The following is a 13335-nucleotide window of genomic DNA, read 5'->3' on the forward strand; positions in this document are numbered from 1 at the left end:
ATGCAATAAGTGCCACAAAGTAATATGAATACAATAAGTGCAAAAAGCTAGTATGAATACAATAGATGCTAAGTAAGTGCTAAGTGGAAGGCTTCAGGGTAGTACTTGTTGAAGAGGTGAGTCTTCAGCCTGATGAAAGATGGGCAGCGGCTCTGCTGTCCTGACGCAGGGTCGGAAATTTACATATTTTTTTGGGGGTAATTTTTGCCCCCACTGACTGAAATCCAGGGCATTTCCAAAAAATTGGGGGCACTTTTTGAAACTTGTGAAATAACATTTAACCTTTGTTCAAAATAATAAATATACTTATTTAGGCTTACAGTATATGAGCAATTGTCATCAAATGGCAATAATAAGACTATGTTAGATCCGGGGGTTCTCTGGCCCGATACGGGGCTACCTACTGACTCAGCTCTCGATTAAAAGATTGTCAAGCTGGTGTTCTGTCGAGGAAACTCGCCTGGCTTCTGCTAACTACCGTTACTCCTGACGTCTACCCTGCTTCCACTGGTAACATGCACTCGGCCGAGGGGCCACCCTGGCCGGGCGCTTCTACCTAGTCGCGTCAGTTATGGCAGCTTTCCTCTTTTGGATCCGGGCTCTTGGTAAATTGCCAGGTTAGGTTTTAACGGCTAGGATTATAACTAAAACCGTAAGGGACTGTTAAGTGGACCGGTCACTAGGATAACCATTAAGAACTCTTGTTGTTAACATACAATAGCTTTAACCTTTTACTACCATGAGGAACTTCTACTCCCTCAGCAAATGAATGCTCTTGAGAACTTTACTTTAAATGCAGATTAGATATTTGTTGCAGGATATATTAGCAGGGGCACAGCTACAGCTCACATAAGATAATACGATACTTGATTCAATCAGGTTACAATTTCTTCTCAGGTTATACTCATTAATTGTCGATGCCGAGGCGGCTCGGTGGAGCTGGATTCACGATGTAAGAAAAAGTCCTTTTGGGGTTTTCAGGAGCTGAAGGTCCGGCCGAACCTTCAGCTCCTCCTGCGAGGCCAACGAAGTCCATTCAGCGCTCTCTCAGACTCAGTACAAAGTCTTTAGGGCGGCTGCGTCCATCTGTTGTCCGGTTGTTAATGTCAAACAGGGGGGACAGGAAAATCTCCGTCTTTCAATCTTTGTCCTGGAACGGCTGTCTTCTTTCCGTGAACAGAGACGAAGTCCTCCGATGCGGTTGTTGAGCGAGGTCCAGTGTTTTCTCCGTGGAGCACTTGGGTGGCTCCCGCGTTGAATCCTGTCTTGCTATCTGCAAGTCTTTCTTTTTATAATCTTGGAGCTCTCTCTTCTCCCTCCTCCCCAACACTCCCTCCCTCGGCATGTGATTTACATGACATCATTGATTATGTGTGTGTGCTGCGAACAACCTAACTTTCTGTGTGTGGATACTCTCACTTCCTTCATTTTCGAGCGTGTGTCAGGTTACACCCGTGGACATGTTCGGACATCACCCCAACATCTGTTATGATCTCATCCTTTAAGGTCCCCACCCTTTCTTAGTTACACATACATTGTTATTAGCAGTTTACATTTGTTAAATCACTTCATTATTCTTTTGTTAGATAGACTTGCTTTAACATATTAGATTGCATCCTTGCTTATTATATGCTTTGTGTCCCTTTATCCTGCTTCCATATCGAACTGTATTCCTTCATTTAAGGCAGCTTTCCTGGGATCTCAACCCTCTTTTTTGACAACTATTAGGCAGTAGTCTACAGATTCAAATTGTTTTCTTAGATTTTTTTTGAACAAAAAACAAACATAAATCAGACAATCATATTCAGTTTTATTCTTATTTCTTTGTGGTTATTTATTGTTGTTACATTTTTTAAACAACTATTAACAATTATTAAGTCAACGATGCCTTGTTTACATATACATCAGTCATTGTGTGGAATTATTGAGAGAAATATTTTTGCAGCACCTCAAATGTTAAAAAATGTGCCATTTGAAGGTACAAATTCAGTTCAGAGTTTTTGCTTAGTAAAATATCTTAATTGACTGTCAGTCATGTATTATTCATTTCCAACCCTCAAATCAAAGAATAAAGACACTTTACGCACTATTTAGGTGTATTTTCCCTTTAACTCACGAGATGCAGGTGGCATGTTTTATACTTAATGTGAATATAATTATTTTAATCTAATTTCCATTATGCAATATGTATACTTTGTTGGCATCTTATTCTGAAAACCAGATGTTTGTCTGGAGAAACCGGATGTTGTCTCACATTAATCTTTTCCGCTAACTCCCGATCTGTGCCGTTTGAATGCGTTTACCGTGAATTTCAGCATATAGGTGCACTAACATGTAAGTGTCTGCTGAGATGACCACAGTCTCGCAGTCACAGGTCTGATTAAGAAGTGCTCCATTCGATTCTTCACGCACACGCAACATCAGTCAAGGCGAAAATCAAAACCATTCTATGGCAACTGGACCGGGTCATATAGGCTACGATGTTTTTGACAAGTTCATTAAATTGTCATTATTATTAGAGGAAATTATGGGGGCATTTTTTGCCCCTCTCCTAGTGATATCGGGGGCAAAATTATATTTCTTAGGGGCATTTTTGCACTTTGCCCTCGTGTATTTCCGACGCTGTCCTGACGTCAGTGGGGAGTTCATTCCACCACTGTGGGGCCAGGACAGAACACAGCTGTGACCGGGTCGATCGGCCGCAGGGACCTCTGAGCAACGGGGCGACCGATCGCCCCGAGGCAGCAGAGCGAAGTGGTCGGGCGGGGGGGTAGGGCTTGACCATGGCCTGGAGATAGGAAGGAGCTGTTCCTTTCACTGCCCTGTAGGCTAGCACCAGAGTCTTAAACTGGATGAGAGCTCTTACAGGGAGCCAGTGTAGAGAACGGAGAAGGGAAGTTGTGTGGGAGAACTTGGGGTGATTGAACACCAGATGAGCTGCAGCTTTCTGGACAAGCTCCAGAGGTCTGATGGCCGGGGCTCCGGGGGTCACACCCAGGTTCCCTGCAGTCCGAGTTGGCGTCACCACGGTATCATCAATGGTGATGGTCAGGTCTCGGTGCGGGCAACCCTTCCCCGGGAGGAACAGTAGCTCGGTTTTGTCCAGGTTGAGCTTGAGGTGGTGTGTTATCATCCACTTCGAGATGTCAGCCAAGCATGCAGCGATGCGTGCCTCCACTTGAGTGTCACCGGAGGAAATGACAAGACCAGCTGGGTGTCATTGGCATAACAATGGTAAGAGAAGTCATGCGAGCGAATAACAGAACCCAGAGATGTTGTGTAGAGCGAGAAGAGAAGGGGGCCCAGGACTGAACCCCCCGTAATCAGCATGCGTGGTTCCGACACGGCCCCCCTCCATATCACATGGTAGGATCGACCTGTCAGGTAGGATGCAAACAGGGAGAGTGCAGAGCCTGAGATGCCCATCCCCTCGAGGGTGGAGAGGAGGATCTGGTGGTTCACCGTGTCAAACGCCGCAGACAGGTCCCTGAGAATCAGGACAGAGGAGAGAGAGAGTTTGCTCTCGCTGCATGAAGCGACTCCGTCACCGCAAGGAGGGCTGTCTCTGTCGAGTGACCCACTATAAACCCAGACTGGTGGGGGTCCAAGAGGCTGTTCTGGTGGAGATAGCAAGACAGTTGGTTAAAGACAGCACGTTCAAGTGTTTTGGAAAGAAAGGGTAGAAGAGAAACCGGTCTGAAGTTCTTGACATCAGAGGGGTCAAGTGACTCTGACAGTCCTGAAAGCCGTGGGAAAGCATCCTGAAACAAGAGATGTGTTTGAGGTGGGTGAGGAAAGGAAGGAGTTCAGTCGCAATAGACTGAAGAAGAGGGGAGGGGATCAGGTCAAGGAAGCATGTGGTGGGGCGGTTAGATGTAACAAGGTTGAGGACCTTGTTAGGGGAGAGGGGGGCAAGATAGGGTAAGATGGGGCATGGAGAGGGGAGGGAGAGCTGAGGGGGAAGATCTGGAGAGGGTGGACAGGGAGAGGATTGACAGGGACCGGGGGGCTGAGAGAAGGAGGATCTGATATCGTTTACCTTCTTGTCAAAGAAGTTGGCGAAATCATCATGGAGAAGGGAGGAAGTAGGAGGAGGGGGTGGGTGGGGGGATAGGAGAGAGAAGGATTCAGGGTCAGGGAGGGCAGAGGTAGCGGAAGAGGAAAGATCAGCGGGGAGAGGGAGTGGAGATGACTACGGGTAGAAACCATGTGGGTAGGTGGAGGAAGTACGGGGGGAGAGGGAGTAGGACATGAAATAGTGGTCAGAGAGCTGGAGGGGAGTGACAGAGAGGTTAGCAGTAGAACAGTGTCTAGTGAAGATAAGATCCAGCTGGTTGCCGGCCTTGTGGGTAGGAGGAGATGAGGAGCGGTAAAGGTGAAAGGAGAGGAAGAAAAGAAGAGGTTCTAACTCATCAGTCTGGATGTTGAAGTCGCCGAGCAGGATGAGTGCTGAGCCATCATCATGGAAGTGCGAGACTAATGTGTCAAGCTCCTCCAGGAACTCACCAAGAGGGCCTGGTGGGCGATACACAACAGCAATAGTGAGCTTGACTGGATAAGTGACAGCAACAGCATGAAATTCGAAAGAGGACAGGGAGAACTGTGGAACAGAGACAAGAGAGTAACAGATGTGTGTAGATGTAACAACGTGTGTTGATGTGTGTAGATGTAACAACGTGTGTTGATGTGTGTAGATGTAACAACGTGTGTTGATGTGTGTAGATGTAACAGATGTGTGTAGATGTAACAGATGTGTTTGGTTGTGTGTAGATGTAACGGATGTGTTTGGTTGTGTAGATGTAACGGATGTGTGTAGATGTAACAGATGTGTGTTGTGTCTCTGTAGGAGCGAGGAACATCTACCACCAGCTGCTGATGAACAGTCTGCTCATGGACTTCAGATACAAGAAGATCTTTGCTATCCAGTTCGCCAAGGTAACACACTAATACACAAAAACAGGAACAAACTAACACACAGGAACACACAGACACAACTGATCAGCTGTTTGTGTTGAAGACCGTTTGAACTTACAATCTTTTTTGGATGGGCCGGAAATAAATAAAATAAAGAACATTATATAATATCAGTAATAATAAAACGGTAATACACACATTAATCCTACATCCTCCAAAGCTGCTACTAACAACACTCAACTATGATAATAAAGTCTCCTGGCAGTGAAACAGTCACATGATCTGAAGCACCTCGTCTGTTTCTAAACATTGTTTATACATCTGAGACCTGAGGTCTGAGGACAGGTATCTACTGGTTATCTGGTTTAACTAACCCTGACCCTGGTTATCTGGTTTAACTAACAACCAGATCCTCGCAACCGTCCTACTGGTTATCTGGTTTAACTAACCCTAACTCTGGTTTACCTAACCCTGACCCTGGTTATCTGGTGTAACTAACCCTGACCCTGGTTATCTGGTGTAACTAACCCTGACCCTGGTTATCTGGTTTAACTAACAACCAGATCCTCTAAACCAGCGGTGGGCAAACTTTTTGGCTCGGGGGCCACATTGAGTTTTAAAATTTGACAGACGGGCCGGGCCAGTAGCAGATGGATGGAGAGTGTTTGTGTGAATTAATATAAATTACAAGTAAAAGACATGACCTAAAAAGTACAGAAAACTTACATTTCATTTCAGTGGGAACAGTGCTGTTGGTCACCCTTTTTTGCCAGTGCATCAAAGTTTGGTGTCAGTTTGGTTGTGGCAATTCTCAGGACAGATCTGAGGTGTTTATCAGTTAACTGGGATCTGTGACGTTATTTGTTGATCTTCATCACGCTGAACGTCTGCTCACACACGTAGGTAGAGCCAAACACCACCAGCATCCTCTGTGCCATCCTCCTGATGTTTGGAAACTTAACTTCGTTTAGTGAAGCATAAAACTCAGTTTAAGGGAATTGAACTTCGTTTTAAAACAAAAACGATCTCTGTCCACACGGCGTTTCAGCATTGTTAAGGTTAGGGTTAGGGTTCTACTGATTAATCCTCGTTAATAGATTATCACAGTGAAGTGGTGTTTCTACTGATTAATCCTTGTTAATGGAACATCACAGTGAAGTGGTGTTTCTACGGATTAATCCTCGTTAATAGAACATCACAGTGAAGTGGTGTTTCTGCGGATTAATCCTCGTTAATAGAACATCACAGTGAAGTGGTGTTTCTACGGATTAATCCTCGTTAATAGAACATCACAGTGAAGTGGTGTTTCTACGGATTAATCCTCGTTAATAGATTATCACCAGTGTAGCTCTAAAGCAGTAGCGACCTCTGTCGCCCTCTAGAACTACAGACGCCTCCAGACAGATTTTATGGAGGACGACCACGAGCGAGTGGTGTCAGTGACCTCACTGTCTGTTCAGCTCTTCACCGTCCCGACCATGGTGAGTACTCCTTCTCCTCCTCCTCCTCCACACACCTGTCTCTCTCTCTCTCTCTCTGCCTGTCTCCCCCTCCCTGCTGGTAGAAGTATGAACGCCTTCAGAGCGACTACGTGACGGACGACCACGACCGTGAGTTCTCCATCACTGACCTGTCAGTGCAAATGTTCACCGTCCCGTCGCTGGTGAGTTCAGTGAGAAGTAGAAGTTCCTGTTCCTCGTGTGCATAAAGTGAACAAAGAAGCTTCTTTTAACAAATCCTTCCCTTTTTTTTTTTTTTTTTTTTTTTTAAACAGTGTTTTGTTTTAATTTATTCATTTTAATCATCCTGTTGCATGATAATCAGATATGATTCATTCAGGCTGTTGAAATTAAATCTGTGTGTTTTTTAAGGCCCGGATGCTGATGGTGGAGGAAGACCTGATGACGACCATCATCAGGACTTTTGTAGACCACCTCCGCCACCGAGACCTGCAGGGATGCTTCCAGTTTGACCGCTACACCGCCCAACAGGCCTTCAAGTTCGGACGAGTCCAGAGCCTCATCGGAGACCTCAAGTTAGGATCACTTATACCCCAGTTATATACCAGTATATATACCAGTTTACATACCAGTTATGCACTAATTAATACACCAGTAATATACCAGTTACTATACCAGTTACTATACCAGTTCATACACCAGTTCATAAACCAGTTCATAAACCAGTTAAACCATTGTACACCAGTTGTATCCCATTATAGACCAGTTATACACCAGTTGTATCCCATTATGAACCAGTTATACACCAGTTATATCCCATTATAAACCAGTTATACACCAGTTGTATCCCATTATACATCAGTTTTATCCCATTATAAACCAGTTATACACCAGTTGTATCCCATTATAAACCAGTTATACACCAGTTGTATCCATTATAGACCAGTTATACACCAGTTGTATCCCATTATAGACCAGTTATACACCAGTTGTGTCCCATTATAGACCAGTTATACACCAGTTGTATCCCATTATAGACCAGTTATACACCAGTTGTATCTCATTATAGACCAGTTATACACCAGTTGTATCCCATTATAGACCAGTTGTATCCCATTATAGACCAGTTGTACACCAGTTGTATCCCATTATACACCAGTTATACACCAGTTGTATCCCATTATACACCAGTTATACACCAGTTGTATCCCATTATACACCAGTTGTATCCCATTATACACCAGCTATACACCAGTTGTATCCCATTATACACCAGTTATATACCAGTTGTATCCCATTATATACCAGTTGTATCCCATTATACACCAGTTGTATCCCATTATACACCAGTTATACACCAGTTGTATCCCATTATACACCAGTTCCCTCTTCACATGTCTACAGGTACGTCCTCATCAGTCGACCTTCTGAGTGGAGCGATCAGCTCAGACTGAAGTTTCAAGAAGGTCTGGATGCTTTTCTGGAGCTGCTCAAGTGTATGCAGGTAACCTACCTGTCTGTCTGGACCTGTCTGTCTGAACCTGTCTATATGTCTGTCTGAACCCGTCTCTCTTGGTCTCTGACCATGTCTGTCTGTCTCAGGGTATGGACCCGGTGGTGAGACAGGTGGGGCAGCACATAGAGATGGAGCCTGAGTGGGAGGCAGCGTTTACTCTGCAGATGAAACTGACTCACATCATCTCCATGATCCAGGAGTGGTGCTCCACTGATGTGAGACTGTACTACCACTAGATACATATACTGCATACTACTACATATTGTGTAATTGTGCGTATTTCACATAAGTGAAAAAACAGTCATATATAAATATGACTGTTTTTTATATATAGGAGCGCGTGCTGATCGAGGCCTACAGGAAGTGTCTGAGCGCGCTCAGTCACTGTCACAGTGGCCTTCCAGACGGGGAGCAGCCAATCAGCTTGAGTGTGGCGGGTCACTGTGTGGAGACGTTCAGGTACCAGGTGTCTCAGGACAAAGTGTCCATACACCTCCCAGTCTGCAGACTGCTGGCAGGTAAACACACTGTAACACACACAGAAACACACACTGTCTCACACACACTTGGGCGACCGAGGCTCACTGGGTAGAGAGAGTAACCGCAAGGTCGGCAGTTCGATCCTTGGCTGCTCCGTGTCATGTGTCGAAGTATCCCTGAGCAAGACACTGAACCCCTAACTGCTCCCCGGGCGCCTGTCATGGGCAGCCCACTGCTCCCTATATACAGGGATGGGTCAAATGCAGAGACAAATTTCCCCTTCCGGGATCAATATAGTATAATAAAATAAAAAATAATAATACACAGAAACACACACATGTAACACACACTGTCTCACACACACAGAAACACATACTGTCACACACACATGTAACACACACTGTCTCACACACAGAAACACATACTGTCACACACTGTCTCACACACACAGAAACACATACTGTCACACACACATGTAACACACACTGTCTCACACACACAGAAACACATCGTGTCACACACACATGTAACACACACTATCTCACACACAGAAACGCATCCTGTCACACACACTGTCTCACACACACAAACACATACTGTCACACACACAGAAACACATACTGTAACACACACTGTAACACACGTAACACACACTGTAGCACATGTAACACACACTGTAACACACACATGTCTTTGATCTTTTCCTCAGGTCTTCATGTTCTTCTCAGTAGAACAGAAGTTGCGTCTCGTTTCCCTGAACAACTTCCTCTGGTCAGTAACCAGTCTGTCTGAACCTCTTAAGCTCGACGCCCCCAAATTTGGGGGCTCTCGGGCTCAGCACCCCTGAAAATATTGTTCGGAAAATAGCCTTATTCTTCGGTAATAATGTGGATTTGTACAATTGTTTTACCGGATTAAACAGCAACGTATGGGCAACACTATCATATAAGTCACTTTTTACACACTCCAAACACAACTATAGACTACTAATATAAGCATCTAGAAAATGTGGCATAAACTCACGAAATCCTGGGCAAAAATCACCGTTATGTGTACTGCAAATCAATATTTGCACCTGGAAGCTAGCGGCTACCGAGCTAAGCAATGCATTTTTTATTAGTATTAGCATTCGTCGCCGAACGCATAAATACCTTCGGTTTTTCTCTCTGTGGAACCAGTACAAAGCTGTGAGTGGACAATGGTCCCATGGCACTGCCCTTCGCCAAAAAAAATCGTTGGTTTTTGGTCCCGTTTTATGAAAAATGAGTAGAATAACGTCAAAGATTATCCGGTACAAAGCTAGAATCATTGTTGGCAACTGTATCCTGTTTACTGCCGAGCTGTTTCCAGTATAAGAGCGATCAATTCATGATGGGGCGAGTGGTCAGACTTCCTGCGAACGGAAATTTATGCTCGGGGAGATGCGGCACTTCTTGCAACTTTACTCGCTGAATAATCTGTCAATCAACACCCGCTTCGAAGCCAGCATTCCTGAGACTCTGACGCGTCGAAGGCGGGCTCATTGACTGAAATCGACCGATGATAGGCTGAGATACAGCCCCATACACACACAGGAACTGAGAACATCCTATGGATGACAGCCAGAAACAGGCTCTGAGAGCACCCTTGCTGTCAAAATGATTTCTAACGGCTGTATTTGGATGTATTGAATAATATGAGTGATAAAAAAAGTGAAATATATAGTTATATAGTATATAAAAGTACAATGTAAGAGCTGCAACAGCTGGTTCGAAAATGATGACCTCGCGGGACCTCTCTGTACTAAAGCCTCTTATTCTTCACTTTATCCCAGCCAACCTTTATTCAACAACTACTGATCGGTTGTGCTATGATTTGGGAGAGTTTTTTGTCAGCCAGCTGCATTATTTCAAAAACCTAATATCAATAAAAGTGCTTCTTTTTCAGGCGAACCTGATTATTTTCAATTTGAGCTGTATAATATCTTCATGCACTATATTAACCAGCAACATATACACAATATTTATCCATCTGAATAAATCTCACAAGTGTTATCTGATTATAGCATCAAAAATTATTAAAATAGACCTTGTAGTTACAGAGCTGTGGTCTCCTTAGTATGGGTATGCCATTTTCGAGCAGAGGCCTACAAATAGGGCTCGAGCTTAAGAGGTTTTAACCCGTCTGTTTGTGATCAGTAACCCGTCTGTCTGTACAGTAAAAACTTAAGCTGACCTGATAGAAACATGATTCAGAATATAATGTAATTCATGTTTTTTTTATCAAATCTAACAGCTGGCTCTTTATTTATTTATTCATTTAGTTATAATATCTCAGCTGAAAGCTTCTCATGTTCAGTTGTAAATAATTAAAGCTCATTAGAGCCCGGCTGGATCAGATCAACACATCACAGTTTGTGTGTGTGTGTGTGTGTGTGTGTGTGTGTGTGTGTGTGTGTTCAGGGGGAACTCAGCCCACCCCTCCTGATCGAACTCCCCCTCCGCTGTCTGGTGCTCTGTGCCCAGGTGCATGCTGGGATGTGGAGGAGGAACGGCTTCTCCCTGATCAACCAGGTTAGTCGATAGCGCCTGAGGTATCAGTTTATATCACGCAGGAGCAGACGTCCCATAATACACATCCAGCATGTCATATTTATCCTTAATACTACTAATAAGAATATGATCATAATAATATTAAAATATGAATTATTACAAACCAGGTACGACTCGTCACAGTGGACATCTGCGTCCTTTTTCAATTAAATCTATTTATTTATCACTAAACATATTATTATAGAACATAAACTAATACAATGTATCTATGTGTAAAGTGTTTTTTTATCTATTTCATTTAAAGCCTTTGATGTTCTTTCTGCTCTTCATGATTTATGAATGAAGTTGTCTTTGTGTGTTTCAGATTTATTATTATCACAACGTCAAGTGCAGAGTGGAGATGTTTGACAAGGACATCGTCATGCTGCAGGTAGAAACACATTCTACTCTGCTTGGCTGGACAATTACAGAAAAATAATATCTCTATTTGTTATGTGTATTTTCTGTCTGTTCTTTTACAGGCGGGGGCGTCCATGATGGATCCAAACCACTTCCTGATGATCGTTCTGAGTCGATTCGAACTCTTTCACATTTTCAGCTCCGCAGACTGCAGGAAGAGATACAGAGAGGCTAACAAGGTCAGTACTGACACTACTGACTCTATAACCGACTGTAGGTAGAGATACAGACACTAGCGGGGTCAGTACTGACACTACTGACTGTCTGTCTCTGACAGGATGTGGTCCAGCAGAACAACACTCTGATCGAGGAGATGCTCCACCTCATCATCATGGTCGTCGGTGAGTCAACTTCATTTACAATCTTAATCTAAAGGATTCATGTGTAACTTTACTGTCTTAAAATGTCAAAAGACGACTGGACATATAATATGTTTTGAGTTGTGTACCTGTGTACGGTGGCCCTGAGGACACAAACGTCTCTTGTGGTTTTGGTTACCATGGCGATATGTTAAACAGGTAGAAGAGGTCAGCATATCTGTCCCCTTTAGATGAGCTGTGATCAATCAGATTAATTGTGTGTGTGTGTGTGTGTGTGTGTACAGGTGAGCAGTACGTGTCAGCTGATAAATTGTGTGTGTGTGTACAGGTGAGCGGTACGTGTCAGGTGTCGGCCAGGTGGAGCTCTTTGATGAGGTCAAAAGAGAAATCATCCACCAGCTGTCAATCAGACCGATGGCTCACAGCGAGCTGGTGAAGGCTCTGCCAGAGAATGTGAGACACCTACCTACCTGTCCGTCTGTTTACCTGTCCTTCTGTTTACCTGTCCGTCTGTTTGTCTGTCCGTCCGTTTGTCTGTTTACTTGTCCGTCTGTTTACCTGTCCTTCTGTTTACCTGTCCTTCTGTCCTTCTGTCCGTCTGTTTGCCTGTCCTTCTGTTTGCCTGTCCTTCTGTTTGCCTGTCCTTCTGTTTGCCTGTCCTTCTGTTTGCCTGTCCTTCTGTTTGCCTGTCCTTCTGTTTACACGTCCTTCTGATTACACGTCCTTCTGATTACACGTCCTTCTGATTACCCGCCTGTTTACCTACAAACATTTCATGTGTCTTTTTTCTCTTCAGGGGAACAAGGAGACGGGTCTAGAAAGAGTCATCGACAGCGTCGCTTCATTCAAGTCAGTTTCATCAACACCACCACGTTAAACACAAATCCACCTTAACAACCATCATTACATCTTAAATACTAGTAGATCTAATATAGATCTCTAATATAGATTTATAGTAAATTCTACTATAGATACTATAGATTCTACTATAGATCTATAGTAGATCTATAGTAGATTCTACTATAGATCTAATATAGATCCACTGTGTCAACAGGAAACCAGGTGTGACTGGTCGAGGTCTCTATGAACTCCGTCCTGAGTGGAACAAACACTTCAACCTTTACTTTCATCACTACAGCAGAGCCGACCAGTCCAAGGTACACTGATCAGGTTATTGATCAGGTGATTGATCGGGTCACTGATCAATAACTTGATCAGGTGATTGATGTCATGGTAACAGTGTGTGATGTGTTGCAGGCTGAGGAGGCTCAGAGGAAGCTGAGGAGACAGAACGGAGAGGACACAGGTAAACACACCTGTCTGTCTCATAGTTACTGTGCACCTGTGTGATGATGTTTCATTGTGTGTGTGTGTGTGTGTGTGTGTGTGTGTGTGCACTCCGCCCCCCCCCCCCCCCCCCCTCCTCTCTGTCCTCTGTTTAGCAGCCTGGTGAACCTGCTTCAGTGTGACGTGCTGCTGGCTGTAGAGGGCGCTGTGCTGCAGTGGGCTGTGGAGCCCAGTGGGGGGGGCTGGACCGAGTCCATGCTGCAGAGGGTGAGACACATAGGGGGGTGTACTGTCCATATTAATATGTAAACACTGTAGAGGGTGAGACACATAGGGGGGTGTACTGTCCATAATAATATGTAAACACT

The 13335-nt window shown here is 44.3% G+C and overlaps 1 protein-coding gene across 8 annotated transcripts; it reads left to right on the forward strand.

Annotated features, from left to right (window-relative positions):
* Positions 1-4774: 4774 nt before the first annotated feature.
* ubr2 (ubiquitin protein ligase E3 component n-recognin 2) lies at positions 4775-13300 on the forward strand. 8 transcript variants are annotated; one of them, XM_031878817.1, is made up of 17 exons: positions 4775-4935; positions 6297-6395; positions 6786-6949; positions 7779-7878; positions 7977-8105; positions 8225-8270; positions 8328-8408; positions 9080-9141; positions 10812-10922; positions 11266-11331; positions 11423-11539; positions 11638-11701; positions 12009-12133; positions 12477-12529; positions 12735-12837; positions 12938-12985; positions 13082-13300. In XM_031878817.1, exons 1-17 carry the CDS (start codon positions 4807-4809, stop codon positions 13274-13276), a joined length of 1692 nt encoding a protein of 563 aa, XP_031734677.1. In that variant the 5' UTR covers positions 4775-4806; the 3' UTR covers positions 13277-13300. The 8 variants fall into 8 exon arrangements, with proteins under 8 accessions (XP_031734677.1, XP_031734682.1, XP_031734681.1 ...); XM_031878822.1 differs by having other exon boundaries at positions 8225-8408; positions 12735-12742; positions 12819-12837; positions 12938-12986; positions 13126-13188; XM_031878821.1 differs by having other exon boundaries at positions 8225-8408; positions 12735-12742; positions 12819-12837; positions 13082-13165.
* Positions 13301-13335: the final 35 nt, after the last annotated feature.

This window comes from Anarrhichthys ocellatus, unplaced genomic scaffold (assembly GCF_004355925.1).
Source record: "Anarrhichthys ocellatus isolate YVR2014 unplaced genomic scaffold, GSC_Weel_1.0 scaffold205, whole genome shotgun sequence".
Classification (NCBI taxonomy): domain Eukaryota; kingdom Metazoa; phylum Chordata; class Actinopteri; order Perciformes; family Anarhichadidae; genus Anarrhichthys; species Anarrhichthys ocellatus.